Source organism: Camelus ferus, chromosome 20 (assembly GCF_009834535.1).
Source record: "Camelus ferus isolate YT-003-E chromosome 20, BCGSAC_Cfer_1.0, whole genome shotgun sequence".
Taxonomy (NCBI): Eukaryota; Metazoa; Chordata; class Mammalia; order Artiodactyla; family Camelidae; genus Camelus; species Camelus ferus.
In genome coordinates, this window is record NC_045715.1 from 20,528,269 (window position 1) to 20,553,342 (window position 25,074).

General features: G+C 46.3%; 2 protein-coding genes across 3 annotated transcripts; both read left to right on the forward strand.

Moving 5' to 3' along the window:
• Positions 1-7,753: 7,753 nt before the first annotated feature.
• On the forward strand, positions 7,754-9,403 carry LOC102503975 (transcription initiation factor TFIID subunit 13-like). The gene is given in 3 exon segments (XM_032463514.1): positions 7,754-7,793; positions 7,842-8,142; positions 8,144-9,403. Coding segments are annotated over 3 exon segments (459 nt in total). The 3' UTR covers positions 8,262-9,403.
• Positions 9,404-13,978: 4,575 nt separating this feature from the next.
• On the forward strand, positions 13,979-25,009 carry LOC102504228 (MHC class I polypeptide-related sequence B). 2 transcript variants are annotated; one of them, XM_032463497.1, is made up of 7 exons: positions 13,979-14,815; positions 15,121-16,913; positions 20,553-20,846; positions 21,124-21,411; positions 22,092-22,274; positions 22,395-22,505; positions 23,703-25,009. In XM_032463497.1, the coding sequence occupies exons 2-6, from the start codon at positions 16,844-16,846 to the stop codon at positions 22,466-22,468; spliced, it is 909 nt and encodes a 302-aa protein (XP_032319388.1). In that variant the 5' UTR covers positions 13,979-14,815; positions 15,121-16,843; the 3' UTR covers positions 22,469-22,505; positions 23,703-25,009. The 2 variants fall into 2 exon arrangements, with proteins under 2 accessions (XP_032319388.1, XP_032319387.1); XM_032463496.1 differs by having other exon boundaries at positions 13,980-14,621.
• Positions 25,010-25,074: the final 65 nt, after the last annotated feature.

Genomic DNA, 25,074 nt, shown 5'->3' on the forward strand with positions numbered 1-25,074 from the left:
GAGCTCCAACTGGGAACCTCTCCAGGCCCCAGACCCCAAGGCTCTTGGTTGCAAGTGCCCCATGCGGACCTTCACTTCCAACTCCCGACAAGCCACCCGCCTTCTCCACCGTCCGCGCACATCGGGAGCCGTCTGGGATCCCTTCCACACCTCCTGCACGATTTTCAGAAGCCAGGGTGCTGGACCCCTCTCCAAAGACCTTGGCACTGTCACTGGAGCCCAGCCAGCCAGCTCCTCAAACATTCGTTGTAATGTGCCAAGTACTGCTGGGGGTATGCCTCAATTCCTTAGCAGACCCCGGCTGCTGTCCTCCCCCACCCCAATCCGGGAACCTAGGCATTCCCATCCAGATTACTGGTCAGATTCAGTTACCCCAAAGTTGCGATGGTGCCCGGCACCCATCTGCCCAGTCTGCCAAATTCCACCCCATCGCCAGGAGCTGACTGCCAGACAAGGCTTCCATTCTATACCCCAGTTTCCTGGTTCCAGAGCCCCTTCACCTACCAGACCCAAGGATTGAACCCCCACTTTCCCTTCTAAGGGCTAGCTCTGGACCGACTGGGCCTGAATCTCCCAACCTTTGTCCAGACAGAGGGATCGGACACCCCCTCAAGGATCCCCCAACTGTGGGTCGCACACATCAGGTTTCTTGCCCACCCCACCCCACTTCAGGGACCCGAATATCCGCACCGTAGTTGACTGTTCTCCCTCCCCCACCTCCCAGCCCAGGCCTCCAGCCCTAGGCCCTGGGTGGGGAAAGCCAAGGAGGGAGGGGGGAGAAAAAAATATCTGACTTCAGGTTCAAAGAGGCTTTGGGAGGGACTGGGGGAAGGGGGCCGGACAATGGCCTTGGCTGGACAATCCTGGTCCCCAGAGGGGGCAGCTCTAACCCTAAACAAGTGCTCAACCCTTGAATGGGCCTGGATGGCTCCCCTGGGGACAGCTTCCTGCCCCCCAACCCCCCAGCCCCAATCCCCTCACACAGAATCCCCCTCAGAGCAGCTACAAGAGCTCCAGCAACTATCCCTACATCCCCTCAAAGACTGAGCCTCAGACGGGCCCCCCGCTGGGACCCAGGTATCCCGTCCCCTTCTAGAGGACTCAGGCGTCCAGCCTTGACACCCACCCCTCCCCCAGCCCCCCAAGCCTTTGTTTAGGGGGGCTGGCGAAAAGATGCAGAGAGGGTGGAGAGTGACTTGGGGAGGGGGTACAGGAAGCCTGTCCTAAGCTCTCTCTCCCACAGGGTCTATTTTTCTGGGCCTGTCCTAAGGGCTCAGGCTGCTGGCCTAGTCCTTGCTTCTGTTTGCAAGAGAATAGATTTCAGACTGTCTGTTTGGGATGATGCCTGTCTGTCTGCTCCCCAAACTTGCCCTAAATGAAGGCCCCGAGGTGACTTGAGGGGGGCTCTGGAAAGGCTGTGGACCAGAGCTCCCTACAGCTTGGAAGCCAGAATCCTGAGCCTGGGACTCTGCCGACTTAGGCGTCACTTCATCTCAGCTCGGTCTGGGGTTGTTTGCTGGGGTCATGTCTTGGCATCTTCCTTCTGAGGGTCTGAGTGTTCTGGTGGGGGTCCTCCTGACTGTGGCAGCCTTGGTGGTATCTGGGAGTCCTTTGAGCATGGGGGTCTTTTTTGGGGGGTTTTTTTCCCTCTGAATCTATATCACACAGCCCCTGTTCCAGACCATCTGTACATACTTTTGGGCAACCAATTGTAACCTGCATTTGAATACTTCCTACAGGTCTGTTGGAAGATCTACAGGGCAGCAGGGCTGGAGCTGTATTTACCTCTAAACCACTAACTGCCCAAAAGGCAGATAGATTAAGGGGCCTGGTGGGGGTGGAGAGATGTGCTTTGAAACAGGAGGGGCCCTTCCCCAGCCATCTCCCCAACCCCCAGGACAGAGCCATCATAGCCCCTTTGTCATGCATCTATCTGCTGTCTGCCAAGAAGACGGCCTCCCAGAGGAGGGGGAGGGGTGGGCCTAGGAAATCTCCAGCTGCAGGGCTCCTGGGCTCGCCGCCCTCTAGGCGCCCAGCAGCCCCTTTCCCCATGTGGTCCATAGAGCCCTTGAACACCTGTCTTCCCATCAACCCCTAAAACACCTTCCCCATTTCCCTCTAAACAACACAACTCTGTTTTTTAGATTACAATCGGTTAGTTGCTCTAGGTGGTGTGTTTCTTTCCTGGGTAAGAGCCCCATTCCAGAGGGAGAGCCAGAGGCAGGGTGGGTGCTTGGATCCAGACCTAAGCCTGGTCAGTCCCGTGTTTGCCTGGAGTCTGACCCAGAACCTTAATGGCCAGTTCAGTTTGTCTGGACTCCTAGCCAGCCCCCTCCTGGGCTGCTCTGGCTGGTGGAGTTACACCTGAAGGGTAGGCCACGTCACTTCTGCCAAGGCCAAGCTCTCTGCAGGCCTGGAGGAGACCAGAAGCAGAGTCGAGTCATTAGATGTGGCTCCTCCACTCTCTCGGGTCTCAGGGAGTCACTAAAAAACTTCAAGCCCCCCAAACCAATTTAGGACTGGGCTCACAAACTCTCCACACACACCTTTATTATAGTGCAATGTCCAGGCCCTTCGCAAAGACAAATGCGAGTATCTGGTTGCAGAGTGCACCCCAAGACTCAGGGAGAGCAAGTGAGGGCCACCACTCCCCACCAGCTGTGACTGGTGGCCAAGCCGCAAAGAAGCGTGATGGTGGCCTTGCTGCTGTCCCCTCGCTGGAGCATGGGGGTGCTGTTTGGTTGGGAAAACCAATCGAAACGACCCAGATGGGGACCAGTGAAGACTTGCTTGAGACCAGGGTAGCAAACCACTTATTTTGACTTGTAGCTTCTGTCAATCTGAAGGCAGAAGAAGGAGAAAGAATGGAGGGCTGAGGAGAGAAGTTTCAGGCTTTGTCCACTTTGGGAGACTATCTCCTTTAATCTCAATTTATACATATTCCACCGCTCACCGTAAACCAACGCCCCTCTTCTCAACAACGGACAGTATGGTCTCTCCTGCAAAGTCTGCAAACTGAAGTCTTCTTTTCCCAAATCCAGATAATGTTACCTCAAATCTCAGAATCAGCTCTCTGCTTGTAGTCTGCAGGAATAAACCAAGGGTCTGCAAAACAAGGTCCCTGGCATTCTGAGTTTACATTGTTCTTCGTTGGGTCACCATGGGATTATAAGTATTTTTATGCTCAGATGACTCCTCAGCAATTAAATATTACGCTTTTAAAAATCCGTTTTCATGTCTGATTTCCTAGCCTCTGACTAGTCTCAACTTCCATTCTTAGTCACCAGTTCATTTGAAGACGCATTCTTTTTTTCTGGTTTTGTTTTTGTTTTCCATTGTGGTAGAATACACATAACATAAAATGTACCATTTTAATGACATGTAACATGTCATTATGCATTTGTCAAAACCCACACAATGTACAATACCAAGAGTGAACCCTAATGTAAACTATGGACTTTGGTTGATAATAATGTGCCCATGTTGGTTCATAGATTGTACCAAATATACCACACTGAGGAGGGATGATGAGGGTAGGGGAGCATATATGTGTAGGTGGGGAGGGCTATATGTGAACTCTGTATTTTCTGCTCATTTCTATTGTGAACCTGAAACTGCTCTAAAAGAATAAACTCTATTAAAAAAAAAAGGTACCATTTTAACCATTTGTAAGTGTACAGTACAGTGGCATTAAATACATTCACATCGTTGTGCAGCCATCACCAAGAAACTTTCTTTTTTCTCTTTTTTTCAGGGAGAGGGTAATTAGGTTTATTATTTTTAATGGAGGTACCAAAGATTGAACCCAGGCCCTCCTGCATGCTAAACATGCACTCCAACACTGAGCTATGCGCTAACCCCCTGGAATTGTAATTAAAGCTTTTAATGAGGCTGACCTGCCAAGTTTATCTCTGACTCAAAGAGACTTCAGCTCCCCATATTAATTCAGCGAGGATCAGTGTTGCTCTGTTTCTCAATAGTCTGACTCTGAGGCTGGCTGTGGCCAGGGTATCCACAGTGAACACCACAGAATATAGTCAAGGGCTGTGAAAGGTTTGGAAGAAGGCTAGTCCTGGGAGAAGTGTGGGTGGGCAGTGGTGGCCAGGAGAACACAAGTGTCCTGGGCCTATGTCCTTGGGGAGTGGTCTCTTCACCCCACCTGTCTTCCTTGTTCCAGAATGAGCTGCCCATCTGTCAGGAAGATTGAAAGGAATTCAGTCAGAAAGACATTATATACCTGTGTCCAGATTTGAATTGCAATAAAGAGAGTTCTGGAACCTGTCAAACCCTATGTGTCAGCTCCATCCAGGTCACCTTCCCTGAATTATCCCTGTCCTCCCTCCGATGATGGGGATGATAGTTAATTTTAACACTGAAGGAATTTGTTACAATCATTCCCACCTAGACAGTAAGTTCTTTGAGAGGCAGGAGCTGTCTTTCTCGTTTTCTTATCCCCAGAGGAAGGCAGAGCTCTTGGCACACAGTAGGCACTCAACTGTGAAGTGAATCCGCTGGTGCGGGGAAAAGTAAAAGGCAGAAAGGCAGAGACCCCTGGAGAAAGAGGCCAAGAAAGGCAAAAGCAATTTCTCCTTCTTCCCTCCCCTATTCTCTTAACTGTTGTGGGGAGAGGGAGAGTAAGGGGTGCCTGGTAAATCAGAGGGTCAGAAGGGATGATTGCAGTCCTTGGAGGAGGGCATGGGGTGAGGGGAGGGAGGGTGCTTCTTCACTGTTTTAGTGCAGATCTAGCTCATGCATTGTCCCCAGTCTCACAACCCATTCAAACTCTTCCCTCCTCTTAGGGGTCCTGAGGTGGGATAATGGAAACAGGCAGGATTGGAGGCAGGCGTCCTGGGTATCCCTCCAGCTTTGCTCCTGGGTGATGTTGTAGACTGGTTACTTAAATTTCAGACTCTCAGTTATTGATCTCTAAAATGGAAGGTTCCTCTTCACAGGAACATGGTGAAGATTAAACGAGATACTGCCCTAAAGTTCCTGGCAATTAGTACACATGCTGCAAAGAAGCAAGCTACTTCCCAGTCGATTCTACCTTCTGCCCCCAAAACCCTTAATGCCTCCTCTGGCCACATTGATCTCTCTTTTTTCTGAAATACTACAAGTCACAGTATGTTGGCTTGCAATCTTATATACGATCTTATATCATTAACCTGGGATTGTTTGGTACATTTGTTTTACTCTCTTCTCTTGAACAACGTGGAGGTGTCAGATATCAGGGCTTTGGAGCTCTTTTAACCTTTCTGATGGGTGCACAGTGGTCTGTCAGTGTGTTTTGACTTTGTATTTTTCCTGGTCGATCTTGGGAAGTTTTTCACATATATGTGTTGTCCATTCATGTATCTTTCTTTGTAAAGTGACTGTTTAAGTCTTACTCATTTTTTGTTGTTACTTTTTTCTTTTTTTCCCTTTTTAAATTTTATTGATGTATAGTTGATTTACAATGTTGTGTTCGTTTCTTGCATACAGCATAGTGATTCAGCTATACATATCTATTCTTTTTCGTATTCTTTTTCATAATAGGTTATTACAAGATACTGAATGCAGTTCCCTGTGCTATACATTAGAACCTTGTTTATCGAGGATTTCTTTTTTTTTTTTCAATTGAAGTATAGTCAGTTTACAATGTTGTGTCAATTTCTGGTGTACAGCATAATGTTTCAGTTATACATATACATACATATATTCCTTTTCAAATGCTTTTTTCATTATAGGTTACTACAAGATATTGAATATAGTTCCCTGTGCTTTTTGTCTTTTTATTATGAAGTCATAGGAGTCATTTATATACTCTGGATATAAATCCTTTGTCAGATACATGTACTGCAAACATTCTAACAAAGAACCTTCCTTTAAAAAATTATTCTGGAAAGCAAAATCTACTGATGTTTCACACACCATTGAGAATAATGGCCCAGATTGTGAGGTCTAGCCCCCAGGAACTTCAAATGACTGTCTCTGTATTCCGAAAACAGGCCAAAGTACTGAATTTCTCCAAGGGACCCAGGAGCTATTGGAGGAATTCATTCTTCAGTTTGTGAAAACTATTTCAGATCTCTCTGAAGATTGTGGAAAGAGCTAAATAAATGTTAATTCCCTTTCTCTAAGCTTTAGATCCAAAGAAGAATGCTCAGAATCCAACCCCACCTCCGCCTTCCACTCCTGCCCACCCTGCCACACCCCCAGAGTTTGACACCTAAGGCTTATTTGTGCCTGTGGTCCTTCTTCATCCTTCTTTCCTGGTTCTGCTCACTTCATTCTGACTTCAGCTCACATTCCTCAAGGAAGTCTGCTACGGTCAAGGTCACTAACAGACTCAGTACAGTTTATTCTAATAGAGAGGTCTATGAGCTCATCTTTCTTTACCTCCCAACAGCAGCTTTCCCACACTTGATAACATTTTTCTTTATTTTGCTCACTTCTTTTGGATCTACTTCACGAATTTTATTATGAAGTAGTTTGAGCTGGAAGAAAGGAACAGAGAATTGTAAGAAAGCTTTATGGAGTTACCACCCAGGTTTGTCGGCTTGTCACATTTTAGTATCATTTGCTATAAGTGGTATATATGGTAAGGAGTAGAAATATATGCAGACAGTCCTCATTTTGCATTGTTCTGATATGCGTGTGTTTCAGTTAACACTTTACAGGCAAGGACAGCCTGAGGGGTGTGTGTGTGTTTGTCTTGAATTTTGTGTATGCTTTTATGTTTTGTTAAGAATTCTAAAAATCAGAGGGTGAGGATATAGCTCAGTGGTAGAGCATAGGCTTGGTGTGCAGGAGGGTCCTGGATTCAATCCCCAGTGCCTGTGTTAAGGCAGAAAAAAAAAAGAAAGAAATGAAAAAAAATTTTTTAAATCCTTTCATTTGGTATGTTTTAAGACTAGAAATTGCTCCTTGCTGAATGTATCATTCTGCAGCTTGCTTTTTTTTTACTTTTTTTGTTTTTCTTTTTTTTTTTTTTGTAGCTTTCTTTTTCAGTCAACATTGTATATGAGATACATCCACGTTTATACAAATACTTCATTTATTTTCATTCCTCGATGGTATTCATTGTATAAAAATGCTACAGTGTACCTCGTATTTTCTCTTCATTGACCTTTAGGTTGTTTTTGCGGCAATGAACATTTAGGAGCTTCTCTCCTTGGTCACTTGTGTGTCCTGTTTGGATATTTTAATAGGAATGGAATTTTTGCACATCTTTACCACGTGATGCCAAATTGTTCTCCGAAGTGATTGTATTAATTTATATTTATACTTCCCCCACCACCCCACAACCTTTAAAGCTTCTGTGACATATAGAGTTCTAGTTTTCTTCCTCCCACACCAGCTGCTCCTTATCAATCTCCTTTGCCAGCTCCTTTTGCTCTAAATGTTGGCATGTTTAAGAACTTTACCTAGACTGCTTACTCCGTTCTTACTGCCTTCCTAATCACTCTATTTTCATCCAGTCCCGGGATTTAAATATCGTTTATATGTGGATGGCTCCCAAATATGGATCTCTGTATATTTTTGTAGATTAAAAAATAACCACACCAAAACAGATACTCAACTATATTGCCAATGGGACTGTAAACTGGTAACGTTTTTATGAAGGGCAATGTGGCCATCTCTGTCCAAATTAAAAAATGCATACGTCCAGCAGTCCTACTTCTAGGAATGTGTCCGAAAACATACTGGCGTATCTGTAAAATGACTATTCAAAATTACACGTTGTAATAGTGGTTTTATTTTAGTTTTTCAAATGGAGGTACTGGGCACGCAGAAGCGGGAGGCTGCTGGAGGTGGCTGGCTGGTGGAATGGCAGGTGAAGAAGAAGACCTCACTGTGAGTGAACACCTCTGTTCCAGCCTGCTTTTTCCCTTACCCCTTCGGGCACAGTAGCGGAGGCCAAGTTCAGAATCGGTTTGAAGAAGAAAATGAAGAAATTGGAAGAGGTACAGAAGGTAGACAGGGTAAAAGAAAGAGACTTTTTTCTAAAGAATTAAGATATATGATGTATGGGTTTGGGGATGACCAGAATCCTTATACTGAGTCAGTGGATATTCTTGAAGACCTTGTCATAGAGTTCACTACTGCAACGACTCACAAGGCAATGTCAATTGGAAGACAAGGTCTTGTACAAATTGAAGATACTGTTTTTGATTTGAAAGGACCCAAGAAAGTTTGCTAGGTTTAAAGACTTGCTTACTATGAATGAAGAATTGAAACAAGCTAGAAAAGCATTTGATGAAGCAAACTATGGATCTTGACACCTTTTGTACTTTCTGAAGCTTCATTGTCTTCTGGGGAAACCACATTTAATAACTGTATTTTTCACAGTAAGGTCCTGATATCTAGCCATGTGAATGAAAGGTGGAGAACCACAAAGTTTTCAGTCTTAATTTTCATGTCTTTGATTTTAGAGTGATATTTGAGCCTTTAATTGCCTGCCATTATATTACCAGACTTGAATTACTTTTTGGATTTTAATGACCACATATATGTCAAAGTACCTTGCAAACCGTTCAGTTCCTTCTGACTTTTGACCATTTAAATGAAGTAGTATTTATATGTTAGGTGTATTTGTGCCATTGTAGGCTGTACTGTAGCTGTTTAATACGTGAAATTTAAAAGGCACCTTTGACTTTATGATCGCTCATAAAGACGTGTTTCATGTATTCTAAAGTTTTTAGACTACAGTAGTCAAAGAAGTTATTAAAAGGTAGTGAACTGATTTGTGTTTCTTTTAAGGAGAAAATGATATAAGAAAATACAGCCTTTTGTAGGAGTGTTTATTTGTCTTAAGATAATTTGTTTTAATACTCTTTTCTTTAGATAACAAGAGTGATTTTAAATTTTTTTATTTCTTATTTTTTGAGAAACCAGAAGTTTTATGTGACTGCTTTTGTGTTGGAAGGCTTATTTGATTTAAAACTTTATAATACACTATTTGTCAAGTTTTAAGAGAACTCATTTTCCTAGGTCCAGATTAAAGCTTCTAATAATAAGTGCTTTCTGCAGCAGGAATGGTGTTGCTGAAAAAGCTGATGGCAGAATAAGCATTTGCAGTAACTTTTTATTAACATATTTGTTAGTACTTGTTCACTGTGAAAATGTGTTCCTGACTAAAACCATACATGGCTGTGGAAACCACTTTTGTAGTTCAGGATATACATATACAGGTTTTGTGTGTATTGAGCTTATTGTATTATTCTTGCACTTAGCTTAAAGAAACGATTAAAACTGCATTTAGAGGGATCATTGAACATTACTCTTTGTGAAACTGAATGTTTTGTGTGCTGCTTATGAACATTATCTATGAAACAGTACTTAGGAAAATTTTACTTTCTTAACCTATCAATACAAGTAATAAAGTATGAAAAATTTAAAAGATTAAGAAACAAAAAACAAATGGAGGTACTGGGAATGGAACCAGGTAGCTTGTGCATACTCAACATGTACCCTACCAACTGAGCTATACCCCCACATCCTAGTGTTGGTTTTAAAAGCAATCAATCAATCAATCCAAATGACTATCAGTAGGGAATTGGTTAAGAAGCATTGCATACAAGAAAGTACTACATTTCATACAAAAAAAGTACTGTAAGTAAAAAAAAGTAAGATACTCTTGATATATCCTAATGGTGGTCTCCATCATACAATGTTAAGGGTAAAAAAGCAAGGTGCAGGATAGCACACATTACGTTTTGTATGAAGGGGAAAAGAATTTATACATATATGTTTATGTTTGCTTGCATATTCATAAAGTGTCTTTGGAGGAATAAATAAGAAAGTAATATCAGTGGTTGCCTGTCAGGGATGGGACAGGAGTGGGAGAGACTTACCTTTTTTAAAGCTTTTGAATTTTGAACCAAATCAAAACAAAGCAAAAGCTAATTCCAAAGGAGACAAAGCAAAACTGACAAACTCAAAATGAAAAACTTTTTAAAAAAACTCTGATAAAGTAATTCTTTTACCTTAATCAAGATAAGAAAAATTGTATAGCCTTTAATAAAAATAGTTAATCACTATATTGTACATCTATAACTTATATAATATTATACATCAACTGTAACTCAAAAAATTATTTTAAATTGTCTAAAACTTATATCAGTCCTTGGACAAGGATGTTTACTACTATTTTAATTCAGTATGTTGTTTTCTTTTTTTTAATTGTATTTTCTTTCTTTACATATCTATCTTTCATTCATTAAAAAGTAAAATAAAGGATGATTAATCGACAGAAGCAATTTGTTTGGTCAAGGAAATTGACCAAATCTTGATTCCAACAGGAAGGCCCAATCTGCAGGATTTTATTTATTTATTTATTTATTTATTTATTTATTTATTTATTTATTTATTTATTTATTTATTGGTAGGTGGACACAATGCTTATAGCTTCAGCAATCTCAGAACGCCCTCTAGTGTCTACAAAAAGAAATCACTAGTGTTTCTCCTAGGACACCTGATTGAAGCCATGTGCCAGCACTTCAGGGCTCTTATTATTAACCCATTCTGTAATCCCTATAAATTTGCTCATGCCTGTCAGAATATGTCATCTTATCTTTGGATCAGAGAGTATGGTCAGAGCTCCTCTCGTCACATCGTAGGCCCAAACAGCCTAGGTGTAGCAAAGAAGACCTGGAGGTCAATGTCGTGAGGGCTGAGGAAGGACCTGAGCGTGAAGGAGTGGGTCTGCACAGCTGCAGCAGCCCCAGGTGCTGAATGCAGAACACTGCCTCCAGATCGCCCTCTCCAACTGCCACATCTGGCCCCCACCTTGCTGGCTGCCATTCCTGTGACACCAAGGCAACCAAACACTGGATCTCTGTGGTGGGAGTAGGGTTCCAGGATGGGCTGGATGTGGTCTGGTTTATCCTATACCTCTCTTCCAATACTAGACACTAAACTAAACTGATAAACCCTCACTCTTTCTCCAGGAAAGTGGTTCTAGTGTGGTTCTCAAAGCATGGACCCAGGACAGGTAGCACTGGCATTTTTTTTTTTTACCATTATAAACAATGTCTGATTAATAGTCTTATATTTAAATAGCCTTCCGTATATTTTAGCTAGTCTGTTGGACATGATGTTTCTGAGGACTTGACCACGGGACACTTGGACAGAGACCTGAATGGTTGGGGGAGCAGCCATCTGAGTCTCTGGAGAGGAGGTGCACTTGGGGTGTCACAGGAGAGGCAAGAGCCCTGGGACCGAACCGGGCAGTGTCAGAGGTCCATGAGAGTAGACAAGTGAGCTGGGCTGAGAGTGGGGGATGGGGGGATGAGGCCCGGGTGGTGAGAGGGGCCCTGGCACAAGGGGCTTGTAGAAGTGGTGAAGGACTGGGATTTCATTCTGCCTGAGAGAAGACACTGGAGTGTTACGTGCAATGTGATGGCGAGGATGTGTTCTGATTCACAGTTTAAAAGATCACATTGTCTGTTATGTGGGCAATGGACAGCAGGGCATGAGAGTCAGCAGGAAGCCCACCTCTAAAGTGCACATGTTAACTACTGTAGAGAGGATGGTTCTAAGGTGGAAGCAGTAGAGGTGTGAGAAGTGACTGGATTCAGTGCTGATACATTTTAAAGATGGTGTTAGCAGTTACTCGATGGAAAACCACATATTTATTTTCCTGCCTTAATTCTATAGCTGATTTGAGGTGTCTTACTGCCATAAACCCAATGTAGTCTACATGAATTATTTAAAAATCAACGCCAACAAAAATAGAAATTTTAAACTGTTAAGACTGGGGTAAAGCTAGAACATTATTACTAGGCAAGCTGGAACATCTGAAACATTTGCTGAAATGGAGAGTTGATTGTTTCCCTAGCTATGGATTTCATTGGTTCGTAATCTCTTATATAAAAGAGATTGCATAAAAGAGCCACCGGGTGGGGCAATAGAGCAGGATCAGTCCCTTGCTACCTGCTTCCGGTTCTACACACAGAGTCAAAGCAAATTAATTCCAAGATGTTCAAAGATTAAATCAACATCTACAAAGTCATTGACTAAATGTAAAAATCTCAGGAATTCAAGGAGATTATGCATTTTCCCCCCTAGAAATGATCTCCTTGCGTGCTGCTGAAGTGATAGGGTCCTTTTGGGGGGCCCCAAGATGTAGGAGCTGTTGGGCTACAGCCCTAAATAGAGTTGTTGAGGAGAGTGCAGACCTACTGGCAGGAAGAATCAGGCTTTGTTTTTGTGTTTGATCAGGAGGAATCTGGTAAACCAGTCAGAGTGGAGGATTTGGAGCCTACCTTCCAAAGGAATAAATTTACGATCTCCCCTCAATTTAAGCTCATGAGAAATCGCCAAGGAGCCACCTGTTCTCTTCCTCCCAGAGCCGCGTGGTTCCCCTCCAATGCCAACAGGAAGGGGAGTGCGGATGAGTGTGGAGGCTTTTGGTTCCCACTTCGGTATTTTCTTCCTCTCAGGTTATTAATGTGAGTTTCTTTGCCTCCTCGCTGCCACCCCAACCCTCACTGGAACGCTTGGCCCGGAAGTTCCTGGGGGCCTTGGACCTGAAGGTGCAGTTTCTCTGCGTCCTCTCTTTGAGCTGTTGCCAACCTGAGAGCCACAGTGAACATCACCCACATGGGCTGGATGCTCTTACGGAGACACTGTCATTGCCCAGCATTCTTGAAGCTTTTTCAAATCAGAAAGTCAGTATCATTCCTCAGACTTGCTCTGAAAGACTAACTTTTCTCAAGGACAAATCCAGGCTCTAGGAACAAGATTTACTCCACCCTTTTCCTGCCTGGAGAACGCTAGGACAATATGGTTGTCGAAAGTGGTTTGAGTGTAACTGTGCCAGGATCCCGTGTGTCCCCACTCAATCTGCAATTCTTTTTATTGTAGCCCGCACCTCTTACTCTTGTTTGTTTACATATCTGTCTACTTTACTAAAAACAGCCCTTTTTCAAAAAGACTTTGAAAGATTCGAGGCTTTGAAAATGTGAAGGATTATTTCAAAATACAGTTTCTAGTGTTGGATTTTAGTTAACAGTTTGGTTTTTAAACATCTGTAGCTTATTGACTTTGGCTCTTAGCATCATAATATTTTTCAGCACAAATATTATCTCCCTGACCTACCCCCATACAGATCCAAATTTATGCTAAAGGAAAATTCCAACATTTCAGACAAATTGTAAGTCATCAAATTATCTCACTCCCTGGAGACACCAGTGTCAAAAGTTTGGTGAGAAATCTTCAAGGTTTTCCTCTATTTAAAAATGTATTTTATAAGTGGTATTAGTGGCATTATAATTCAGCATGTTCTTTAGCTTTTACAAAAGCTTAAACATGTCTTGGGCACATCTTTTCATAGCAACACATTAAAATCTATCTTATTACTTATATTGGCTGCATGGAATTATGTCACAAGGCTTTTCTTTGGGGACAGTAGGAATGTTCTACATCTTTATTCTGGTAATGGTGACGTGGGCATGTAAGTTGCCAAAACTCAACCAGCTGTGCATTTCAAATAGATGCATTATGTTGTATGTAAATTATGTCCCTTCAAAGTTGGTTTTATTTATTTATTTAATTTTATTTTTTAAATGAAAGAAGTTTTTTCTTTTTTTTTTGGAGGGGGTAGGTAATCAGGCTTATTTATTTATTTAATTAAAAAAAAATTTGGAGGTACTAGGGATTGAACCCAGGACCTCCTGCAAGCTAAGCACACACTCTACCACTGAGCCATACATTCCCCACCACAGCTGGTTTTAAAAATACTATCCTTTTTGTAATTTATACTTAGGTAAACAAAAGAAACAAACAAAACACTTTGTTCTTGTTTCTAAGAGCTACACCCTGCACATTTGAAGTTAAAGGGTCCTGATGTTTGCATCTTCCTTTCAAGTGGTCCACCAATAACAATAATAGCTGTTTGCATATTCAGACAGAACTCAAACACCTATAACAAAACGAATACACGACAGAATAAAATAAATAAAGAATAAAAATGAAAGTCAGAAATCATAAAATTATATCGTTAAAATTTTATTTCCCCGGTAGCTTTTCTATCTCTTTTTCTTCTCTCTTCCTTTCTTCAGCCTTTTCCCCTTCGCTCCCTCCTTTTCCCGCTCTCTGCTTTACAGCTTATCCCCTGCATATTCGAAGCCACGAACATACCTGACTCACTCGGGACAGGTCAGGTACCCACCAGGAAGTCAGCGCTCACCAGGCTATTTTGTAAAACGGCTGCCCGGTTCTGCTGTTATTATATGATTTCAGGAAGTCACATGGGGTCTAAAGTAGTTTTCTTTCTAAGCGTGGCAGAACGTCAGTGGTTTATTGCTGGATTCTGGATCTCAGCTTTTCATTTGGGCGGGCGGAGCCCTGGACGGTCTGTTCCCTTCCTGGGGTGACGCGAGGCTGTAAGAAGTGTTTTTGGATCCTGGAATCTAAGGGTGGGCCCCATGAAGGCCGGGGCTGGAAGAAGCATTGCGCTACACCTAGACCTCAGAATCGATCCAGAGGCTGTTTAAAATCAGTCGGTTTCCAGATCTCCTTTCAGACCTGAGTCGGAATTTCCGCGGACCCGGGCAGGACAGCATTTTCACAGCCTGCAGAAGTAATCATGGAGCAGATGGAGAACCAGGACCCGAAATGCAGCTCCCAACCTACCTGTAAGCGCCTTCATTCTGCTTTTATATCAAAGAACAGCTTTTATTTCCTTTAAGCCAGAGTTAGGGGGATGGAGTGATCTTCTGAGGGGTCGGTGAAGCCCTGCCAAGAATGAAGTGTCTCGCTTGATCTCTTCGGTTTCATTTCCGGACCCAGCAGTGTCGTCGGAAATTTGCTGAAAGACTCCAGTATTTGTGTGAGTCCAGGGTTACAGAAGGAAGAGTGGAGGGAGAAGAAGTAATTTATAGGGAAGGGCAGAGGAGGCTGGAAACAGGGTGGGGTGGAGGGAAAACCGTACAAAAGACCAGCTGCAAGGCTTGATGGGGGAGGGGCGGCCATGGCTAGATCCAGGAGAGCACCCTAAATCTGCAGTCCTAGACCATCAGGGCCTCTCCCACATCCCAGGAGGAGTAGTTGGCTTTATCTCTCATTGCAATCACCTCCAAATGCTGTGGAACAAACCTAGCATATTAGTATTAAGTCTTTTTTTTTTTTTTGCAGGGTTGGGGGTGCAGTGACTTGAATGAGACAGTCTGCTGGAGCTGCCACAGCTAGCAAGTCTTTGAAGGAGGACTGACACAGAGGAAAGGGTTTGGGTCCAGCTTTCAGAAGAGCTGGGTTCCATCTGCCTCTATACTTTCACTACCCTTGTGAATTTCAGCAATGAAAAGAATCTCTCTGAGATGGGACAGGACCCAATCCCTGAACTGCCAAATAAATTGTGATGGTGAAAGTAATTAATTAATAAAAATAATATGAAATCTAAGAAATTGTTAAAGCTTTCTGAGGCCTGACATTTTCACTCACAGGAAAAGTGTAGAATAAGGAGCTTAGTGGAATGGTTAGTATTGAGAGGCAGAGTACAACTTTGAAAAAAGCATTTATTTACAGGGAGACAAAGATGAAATGAACATAGTTCCTGATCCTAAAGTGACTTGTTAGCTTATGGGAGGAGTGTAAGATGGTCAGATAGGGTTCAAGGCACGGCAGAGTTGGTACCATCAAGGAGGTTTCAACCAGGGTTAGACCAGTGGTTCTAAAACTTGCCTACACATTGGAATCACTGAGGGGGTTTTAAAAAATACTAAGGCCAACCCAAGGGATACTGATTCAGTTGGTTTTGGCCATGGCCTACACATATGGATAGTAAAAACTCCCCAGGTGGTTCTAATAAGCAGCCGAAATTGAGGACCACAGGCTAGATGTTCCAAAGACCAAGAGATGTGTATTGGCAATAAGGCACAATTTTTAGTAGAAGGAAGCTTTAAAGGTGGCATTATTGTTATTATATTATTATTGAGATATAGTTCATATATCACATAATTCTTTTTTTTAAAGCATACAGTTAGGTTGGTTTTAGTATGATCCCAAGGTTGTGCCACCCTCCCCACCATCTGTTTGGGATGATCTTGTAGCATGTGCAGTTCTGATGGGTTGGAAGGCAGAGGAGAATAATCCATGGGAGGGTGATGCAGAAGCAGTGGCATCCTGGTGGGACAAAGTAAGGAGATGGGCCACTTTTACTGCAACCCAGGGAAGATATCACCAGAGAAGTGGGGGGTGATACCAGACAGCTGGTTGTGGCAGCTGGGGCATCAGTGAGGGAGCAGAGGCATTATGTGTTATATCTGCAGACGGGGCAGCTGTGGATGGCTTGGGCATCACGGTTATAACTGGGGACAGGTACAGGTTTAGGAGACCTTTGCGGTTCTCTAGGCTGAAGTAGATGAAAGCCTGGACTAAGGTAGCTGCTGTGGGATGGAACAGGGGTTGGGGAAGCTGATGGTGAGTCCAAGAAAGGCAGGGGGAAAGGGATCAGAGGGGACCAAGCTGGTGGTGTTGCCAGAGAACTAGGGGGACAGGGAGAGGCTGGTGTGCTGGGAGGTGTAGAGTCTGCTTGTAGACCTGCTGGATTTGAGGGGCAGGTGGCCCCAGAGGTGCAGATGTCCTGAGGCAGGTTGGAAAGGGTGTCTGGAGAGAGGTTGGCGCTGGAGTGGATCATGGGGAGTGGCCTCACTGGGCTTGTGATCCCTGTCCCCTCCCCGCGGTTCCTGCCCCGCCCCCGTGGCTGAGTCAGTGGCTGCAAGTTAGGCTCCCAGCCCGGCCGGGAGGCGTGCTTTCAGGGTAACTTGTGGAGTTGCTCAGGACTGCCGCACTGAGCGCTCCGTCCCGGCGCCTTCTGTTGCTGTGCTGCAGCCTCCGGGAGGCTGGAAAAGTCTAGGCCATGCGGCTTCTCCGTGTCCTGATGTTTCTATTCGATGTTACCCTTCTTCCACTCCTAGGTTTCACAGCCGGTGAGTGGGGTTCATTGAGCTTCGCAGCCGGGAGCCTGGGGCGGCTTCAGGGGTCGGGTGGAATTCTTGAGCGCCGAGGGGACCAACTCACTGGCGGTGCGGCGCGGGTGGGGAGCAAGGAACGGGGTAAGAGCTGGGGGAGATGGGGAGAGGTAGGGTAAGGTCGGGGTGGGGGCCGGAAGCCGGGTGCCGCCTGTTCCCATCACAGCTCAGTCTGGCTTCTGCACTCTCTTTCCAGCTTCTCTTCCGGCTGCACCTACCCTCCCTCCCTCCTTCCTCTTCTTCAGACCTGAGTTCTCTGACACCCCTGGGTCGGAAGGCTGCCCCCACACCCGTGTTCCCCCCACCATCACCCCGATTACGACGCCCCCCCCCCCCGATGCTGGAGTTTACCAATTCCTTCCCGTCTGAGGGGGATTTTGCCCTCTCAGGTGCCTGAGCACTGTTCTTTCTTGCTGTTTTCTGCCCAGCCTTCTTCCCTTCGCTGCCTGTGGGTAAAAGGAACTTCCAGGCAGACAGTGCTCCAGGAGCCTCAGTCCCTGGACTTAGAGGCCTTTTTTTAGTGACTAGGGAGCTCCAGGAAGGGCCCAAGTGCCGACCACATTTCTTTTCTTTTCTTTTTTTCTTTCCTTTTTGAGTTTTTAAAAACCATTTAAAATTTTATTTATATGTTTATTTTACAATATCATATTTTTTAAATTGAAGTATAGTTGATGTACAATATTATAGCTTATCTTAGACCAGATGGTTTGTACCTCTTAATCCTCCACCTCTATCTTGCCCCTCCCCCTTCCTTCTCCCCACTGGTAACCAGTAGTCCCTTCTCTACATCAGCTAGTCTGTTTCTTTTCTGTTATATTCAACTAGTTTGTTGTATTTGTTGTACTTTTTTAGATTCCACATGTAAGTGATATCTTAGAGTACTTGTCTTTCTCCGTCTGGCCCATTTCACCCCGCACAATGCCCTCCAAGTCCATCCATGCTGTGCACCAGAAACTAATACAACATTTTAAATCAACTGTACTTCAATTAAAAAGCAAACAACCCATTTAAAATATGGGCAGAATAACTGAACAGACATTTTTCCAAAAGAGGAAATGTAGATGGCCAACAGGAATATGAAAAATTTCTCATCACTAATATCAGGGAAATGCAAATCAAAATCAAAACGAGATATCATCTCACACCTGTCAGAATGGCCATGATCAAAAAGAACACAAATAACAAATGTTGACAAGGATGTGGATAAAAGGGAACCCTTGAAAACTGTTGGTGGGGATGTAAATTGGTGTAGCCACTACGGAAAACAATATGGAGGTTTCTTAAAAACCCAAAAACAGAACCATCACATGGCCCAGCAATTCCACTCCTGAGCATACATCTAAGAAAAACAAAAACATTACTTCAAAAAGATACATACACCCCACCATTAATAGTAACACTACTTACAGTTGCTAAGTCATGGAAGCATCCCAAGTGCACGTCAAAAGATAAATGGACAAAGAAGATGCAGCACAATTTCTTTATCCAATTACCTGTCAGTGGACACTTAGGTTGTTTCCATGTCATGGCTATTGTGTGTAGTGCTGCTATGAACATTGGGGTGCACTTATCTTTTCGAATTAGAGTTCCCTCTGGATATACACCCAGGGATTGCTGGATCACATGGTAAGACTAGTTTTAGTTTTTTTGAGGAATCTCCATACTGTTTTCCATAACGGCTGTACCAAACCACATTCCCACTAGCAGTGTAGGAGCGTTCCCTTTTCTCCACACCCTCTCCAGCATTTATCTTTTGTGGACTTTTTAATAATGGCCATTCTGACTGGTGTGGATACCTCATTGTAGTTTTGATTTGTATTTCTCCAAAAATTAGTGATACTGAGCATTTTTTCATGTGCTTATTGGCCATTTGTATACCTTGATTGGAGAATTACTTGTTTAGGTCTTGCCCATTTTTGGATTGGGTTGTTTCTTTTTTTGTTATTAAAGTATATGAGCTGTTTGTATATTCTGGAAATTAAGCCTTGTCAGTCGCATGATTTGCAAATATTTTCTCTTATTCCATAGGTTGTCTTTTTGTTTTGTTTGTGGTTTCCTTTGCTGTGCAAAAAGCTTGTAAGTTTAATTAGGTCCCATTTGTTTAGTTTTGCTTTTATTTCTATTGCCTGGGTAGACTGCCTTAGGAGAACACTGCTAAGATTTATGTCAGATAATGTTTTGCCTATGTTTTCTTCTAAGAGGCTTAAGTTTATAGTGTCTTGTCTTACGTTCAAATCTTTAAGCCATTTTGAGTTTACTTTTGTGTATGCTGCTAAACTCACCCTCTTGAGGCCTCCACTCTCCACCCCATAGGTGCTGGACTGCACTTGCCCTGGTCCCTCTGCACCTCCCCCTATGGCACCTTACCCTGCTCCCACCCCTGCCCACCTGCCTTGGATCCTCACCAAGTTCTCATCAGTCACAAGCCCCCTCCCCTGGGAACCAGTATTCTCAAGGTCCCTCACTCCTCCTGTTCTGTCTTCACCCTAACCCAAGGTCTCCCAGAGTCACCCTTGAGCCCCACTCATCCCCTGTTCCCCAATCCCAGGCATGATCCCCTCTGCAACCCCTCCCCCTGAAAGAATCCTTGGTCCAACTGCCCAGCTCCTTGGCCTTCAATATCTTCTTTGGTTCCTTGACCCCAGTGGGCTATCACTACCTCAACCATGTATCCAAAGTCCTTGTTTATGCCACCTGGTGGGCTGGCCTTTCCCTACAGGGGCCTTCTCCCAGCACTGCCCCTCCTGCGCTGGATGTCTGACCCTACCCCTCTGTGGGGTAAGACCTGCCCCCCAAACCACTCCCACCATGTAGGTCCTTCCCAATGTGCACTAGGCACCGAAGTTCTATTTTCTCTTGCCAGCCCCTCCTTCTAATTCTAGATGACCCTTGGGCACACTGCACTGACCCTTTGAATCCCCCAACACCTACCTCTCCCCAGGGGACACTGGCAGGTTTATTCCCCTCCCCAAGTGGGGCCTCACCATGCCTCTTGCACTCTGGACCCAGACCCCCTCCTTCGGCTCCCCCGGGGGGCACTGGCCTACCTGAAACTCTGTTAGCGCCACAAGCCAGCCCCGCAGGCCCCTCTGCCTCCTGCCTCACCCTCCCTTGACTCCACCTTGTCCCCAGTGAGCCTTCACCACAGACAGCAGGCCTCACTCTCCACCTCACCGTGACCCACCCCTGACCCACCCCTGACCAGGGAGCCCTCTGCCAGGTGGGCCTCTCTGATCCTGGGCCTGCTAGAGCCCCTGCCTCCCTTCTGGTCCAGCTCCCCTCACCCTGGTTTTCTTGCCTCTCTCTGCCTCTCCCTTCCTCCGCAGGCCAGCCTCTCCCCTGGACCTCCTACCTGGACCCTTAGGGAGCCAGTGTTGCCCTGCCTGGCACCTGTCCTACATGTTTGCCATCTCTGTCCTCCTCCCCCCATTCGTTCCTCAGTTCCTAGCTCCTTCCTTTCTCCTTTCCTTTTATTCCTGTGTGGAAATCCTCATTCTCGTCCCTCGGTATACATGCCTGTTTTGCATCCTTGAGATCTGGAGAAGGTCAGGGCAGCAGAACCTTTCTGTTCAACATTTGATGGGCCCTCATTTCCAGAAAGCAGTCTCACCTGCACTCCGTCCTCCCCAGGATTGCACAGTCTCCATTACAGTCTCACAGTGCTGTGGCAGGATGGGTTTGTGCAGCCGAGCTTTTCAGCTGAGGGACGCTTGGATGGTCAGGCCTTCCTGCACTATGACCGCGGGAAGGGCAGGGCAGAGCCCCAGGGACCGTGGGCAGAAGACTTTGCAGCTGAGATGTGGGACACAGAAATCAAGGACTTGACAGAGAACGGAAGGGACCTCAGACAACTTCTGGCAGAAACAATGTCCCTGCAGGAGGATAAAGGAGGTGAGAGTGGGGAAGGGGCGAGAGTGCTGTGAGGCATTTCCCAGGCAAGTCTGGGCCCAGAACAGGGATCTGTCTCTTTCCCCTGGATTTGGTGGGGGAGGGGAATGCTGAGGAAGGGGGTCTGTGAAGTCAGCAGGGAGGTGGCCGTGACTCAGCCCGCACAGGGAAGACATGGAGGGCAGCAGAGAGGGAGCCCTCTGGCTGGAATTTCTCACTTGGGCCGAAGGGCAGAAGGACATGGAACCAGAACCGGAGGGTCACTGCTCGGTGGGGGCAGGCTTGCATTCCCTGCAGGAGACTGTGGGCTGTGAAATCCGAGAAGATGGCCAGGCCAGGGGCTTCAGAAGTATCTGCTATGATGGGAAGCTCTTCCTCTCCTGTCACCCGGAGACCCATGGATGTAGAGTGCCCCAGTCCCTGGATCAGACCTTGGCCATGAAAATCAAGAAGTCCTGGGACACAGATGGCTTTCAAAGCAAGCATTACTGGGCCCATGTGCAGGGAGAGCTTTGTGCAAGACTGCGGAGCTACGTGGAGTCCCGCATGGGCTTCACGGACAGAACAGGTACTGACCCTGGGCCGGGGCCTTCCTGTCCCAGATCCCTATAGCCTCCACGCCCCAGCTCTGCCCACAGAAACCCTCCCTACAGTCCAGGTGCATGTATGTCGCGTTGGTGTGTTGTATTGCGATTTGCTGTTCTGTTAAACATCTGTAGAGAGACGGGCAGGTACAGGAGGGGAGGGGCAGGAACCATCCCAGTGACAGTAATCCAGGGAAGCAGCGGGCCCTCTGACAGAAAACTGTCCCAGGGAAGGTGGGTGTCAGGCAGGAGAGGAAGCTCCTAGACTGGGGGTCGGCGCCCTGGCTCCCAGCCTTTCTGTCACAGCAGGTTCCCTCCTGGTCCCTGAGAGCCCAGCCCTCACATCTCCCTCCTCAGCATCACATGTAGATCCAGTCTCGGCCCATCCTCCTGCCTGTCTAAAGGAACTGGGCCCCAGGGTGCAAAGCAGACTTGGAGAAGGGCTGGGGTGGGCGAGGGCTCAGCCAGAGTTGGAGAGGTAGTGGGGAGCAGCCCCATTCTCTCGTCTCCCTTAGAGGGGAGCAGGGCTTGGCCACAAGCCTCACTGGCTCTGTGCTTTCTCCCCCAGTGCCTCCAGCAGTGAACGTGACCCTAAGCCAGGCCTTGGAGGGCAGGGTCAACCTGTCCTGTTGGGCTTTTGACTTCTTTCCCTGGAATATTTCAGTGGCCTGGCTTCAGGATGAGGACCCCGTGAGCCAGGATGCCCAGCAGTCTGGGGGTGTCCTGCCTGATGGGAACGGGACTTACTGGACCTGGGTGACCGTAAATATTCCCCAAGGAGAGGAGCAGAGGTTCACGTGCCACGTGGACCACAGCGGGAATCACAGTGCACACCCTGTGTCCTCTGGTGAGGCTGGGGTGATCCCGGAGGGGGTTCTGACCCTGGGAGGGTCAGAGACCAGGGTCGGGGAGAGGGAGCAGGCCTGTGGCTCTGGGGTGCCCGGGTTATAAGAAGGCCCTTTCTCAGGAAATACCCTGATGCATTGGAGCCCATGGCTGACCCTGGCTGCTGTTGTGGTTTGTATTTTCATCATGTTTTGATCCAAGAAGACGACGACATCAGCTGTGGAGAGCCCAGGTGAGAAATCTGGGCAGAGGGAGGGAAGCGGGGTGCTCTGCCTAGGATGTAGGGCCCCCCAGATGCCCCTCTGCACAGAAACGAGAAGATAACAAGCCTCTGCAACAGGAAGTGGGTGATGGATATTTGTGAGGGGAATGGGAGCCACTTCTGCTTTTAGCCCTCAGCCCCGCTCAAAGCCAGGGCTAGGCTGGGCCCTTAGAGTCTGGCTGGGGCCTCTCCTTGCTCTGGATAAGACTGGGTGGCAGTGAGGGTTGTGTGCTCTGTTTTCATCCCTTTCTTGCTACTCTCAGGCCCACCAGGCCTCATCTAGGCGGATGTGTTGGATCATGTGCTGGTTGGGAGGGTCTAGGTGATCCTGGAATCAGAGGTCTAGCCACATTGAGAAGCAGGTCCCCTACAAGTAGTGAGGGCAGGTCCTGGTTGAATCCCTGCTTGGAACAGGGCAGGAGGGACGCGCAGCTTCGCCAAGCAGCAGCACTTGGGGTGGAGTTGAGATTTCAGGAGCCAGTGGACCAGGAAGGAGCAGGGAAGGCCAAGTGCAGCCCAAGAGCCTGGGTGGGGAGTGAGGGGCGGGGCGGGGCCAGGCCTCTGTGAGCAAGGGCTGCTCCAGGGTCAGGTCAGGTACAGAGCCTGGGGCGGCCCAGTTTTTCTAGTTGGGTCTGCAGGTCACCTGGGCTTCCCAATGGGCTTTCCAGTGAGGAGCTATTGGCTCAGGGCCTGGGGAAGGCAGGAGGCTGGGCTGCAGGTGGGAGGTCAGGGCCTGAGATGCAGGTGCTGGCGCAGGTGAAGCGGCCTGAGAAGTGAGGAGAGAAAGGAGTTGTGTGTGTGTCCATCCCAGGCCTGGAGGAACATGGAGCCAGGGTCTGTCTGGTGGGCAGCCTGGCACCGGGTCGAGGGAGGCATCTGGACTGAAGTATCCACTCCTGGATCTTGTCCTCTAGTCCTGTGGACTTTTGTCCCTTGCATGGAGGGTTCTGGAAGCAGGGACAGGTGATGATGTTGAGGGAGGCAGGGGAGGAGTCCAGCCAGGGCGGGGGACAGTGGGGTGAGCAGGAACAAAGGAGGAGTGTCGTTGTCCCTCGGAGAAAGGCAGAGTCTGATTTTGGAGCAACTGAAGGAGAATCTCTAAGGGAATAGAAAGCAATATTCTGCAACCAGTTGGTCATTTATTTATTGGTTTCTCTTTTTTTCCAGAGCACATTAGCCTACAAGACCTGGCTCCACACCACCGTAGTAGCCTCACAACTGGAATTTAAGTCTTTGTAGTCAGATCTAATTCAACTGCGGGAGCTTAGACTCTGCACCTGGGAGGCCTAAGTTCAGCTCCCCACTCTGGTCTGACTGGAACTTTCCCTCTTGATACCTCAGTTTCCTCATCCACAAAATGAGAAAAACAGTGTTTATTTCCAAGTGAGGTTCATAGGACTAAAACTGGAATATATATGAGGTGCTTCCAGCTGCTCCACACTATTTAACACTATTCTTATTATATTAGAGTAATATATTAAATGGACTGGTTATATTATTATAAATAAGATTTATCTGTAAATTCCTTCATTGCGGCTCCTCCTGAGGAGACTTATTATAGGTTTCTGGAAACCTGATGTTCCCTTCACCCCCGTCGCGCTCGTATATACATTACTTCACTCTGCAGTATCTTTATAATTTCACATTATAAGTTTTAATGTTCTTTAAACACACATATCTGGTCTATGTTTTATTTCCTGGGTCTGGAAAGGGATATCAGAGAAGGGGAGGTATATCTCCATGCCTTGAGGCAGCACTGAAAATTCTGCTCCCCCTGACCCCTCCAGCTCCCAGTGACTGACAGAGTCACAACAGAAGCATACAGGGCTGGGAGAAGATGCAATGGAACGCCTGGGCCAATGTTCAGGGGCTGACCCTGAGGGGGAAATCTTCCCTGAATAGTTGGAACCCTCATGTGATGAAGCAGAGCTGAAGAGTGACATCAGGGGAGGGGACAGGGACGTTGCTTTGGGGTTTCCTGATTATAAGAATAGGGGTCCGTCTGCTCCTCGGGTGAAGTGACTGCTGAGGACTAAGCTGATGAGAGAGTAAAGGAACATGGAATGTGAGTGAATCAATCATACATCAGCATATCTCTCCATCAGTTCAGAATGATTTCTGCAAGGCAGGTGGGGAGGTGAGATATTTCTCCACCTGATGCTTAGTCCTTCCTAACTTCTGGTCTTGGGGCATGCATGTGCATAGTGCTTTTCCCAGTCAGGACAAACTTAGCCCCACCCAGGTAAAGCACTGATGGCAGAGTGGGCTAGGGGGGACCTCCCACAGACTGAAGGCAGCTGAGGGGAGTGCCTTCTGCAGCAGGACCTGCCTGGAAGCAAGAGGATGATGAAGGGTCCTAGTCAGGTGCTGTTCCCTCTCTCCCTGGTTCATAAGGTGCACAGTAAGGTGGCTGGGATAAAGAATTCATTCACGCATCTATTTACCCAGCTTTGTGTATATTGACATATTCTTTCACGTTTTTATTCAGGATTGATGTCATCCACACACCTGTGCATGTATGTTTCCATTTGAGTATTCT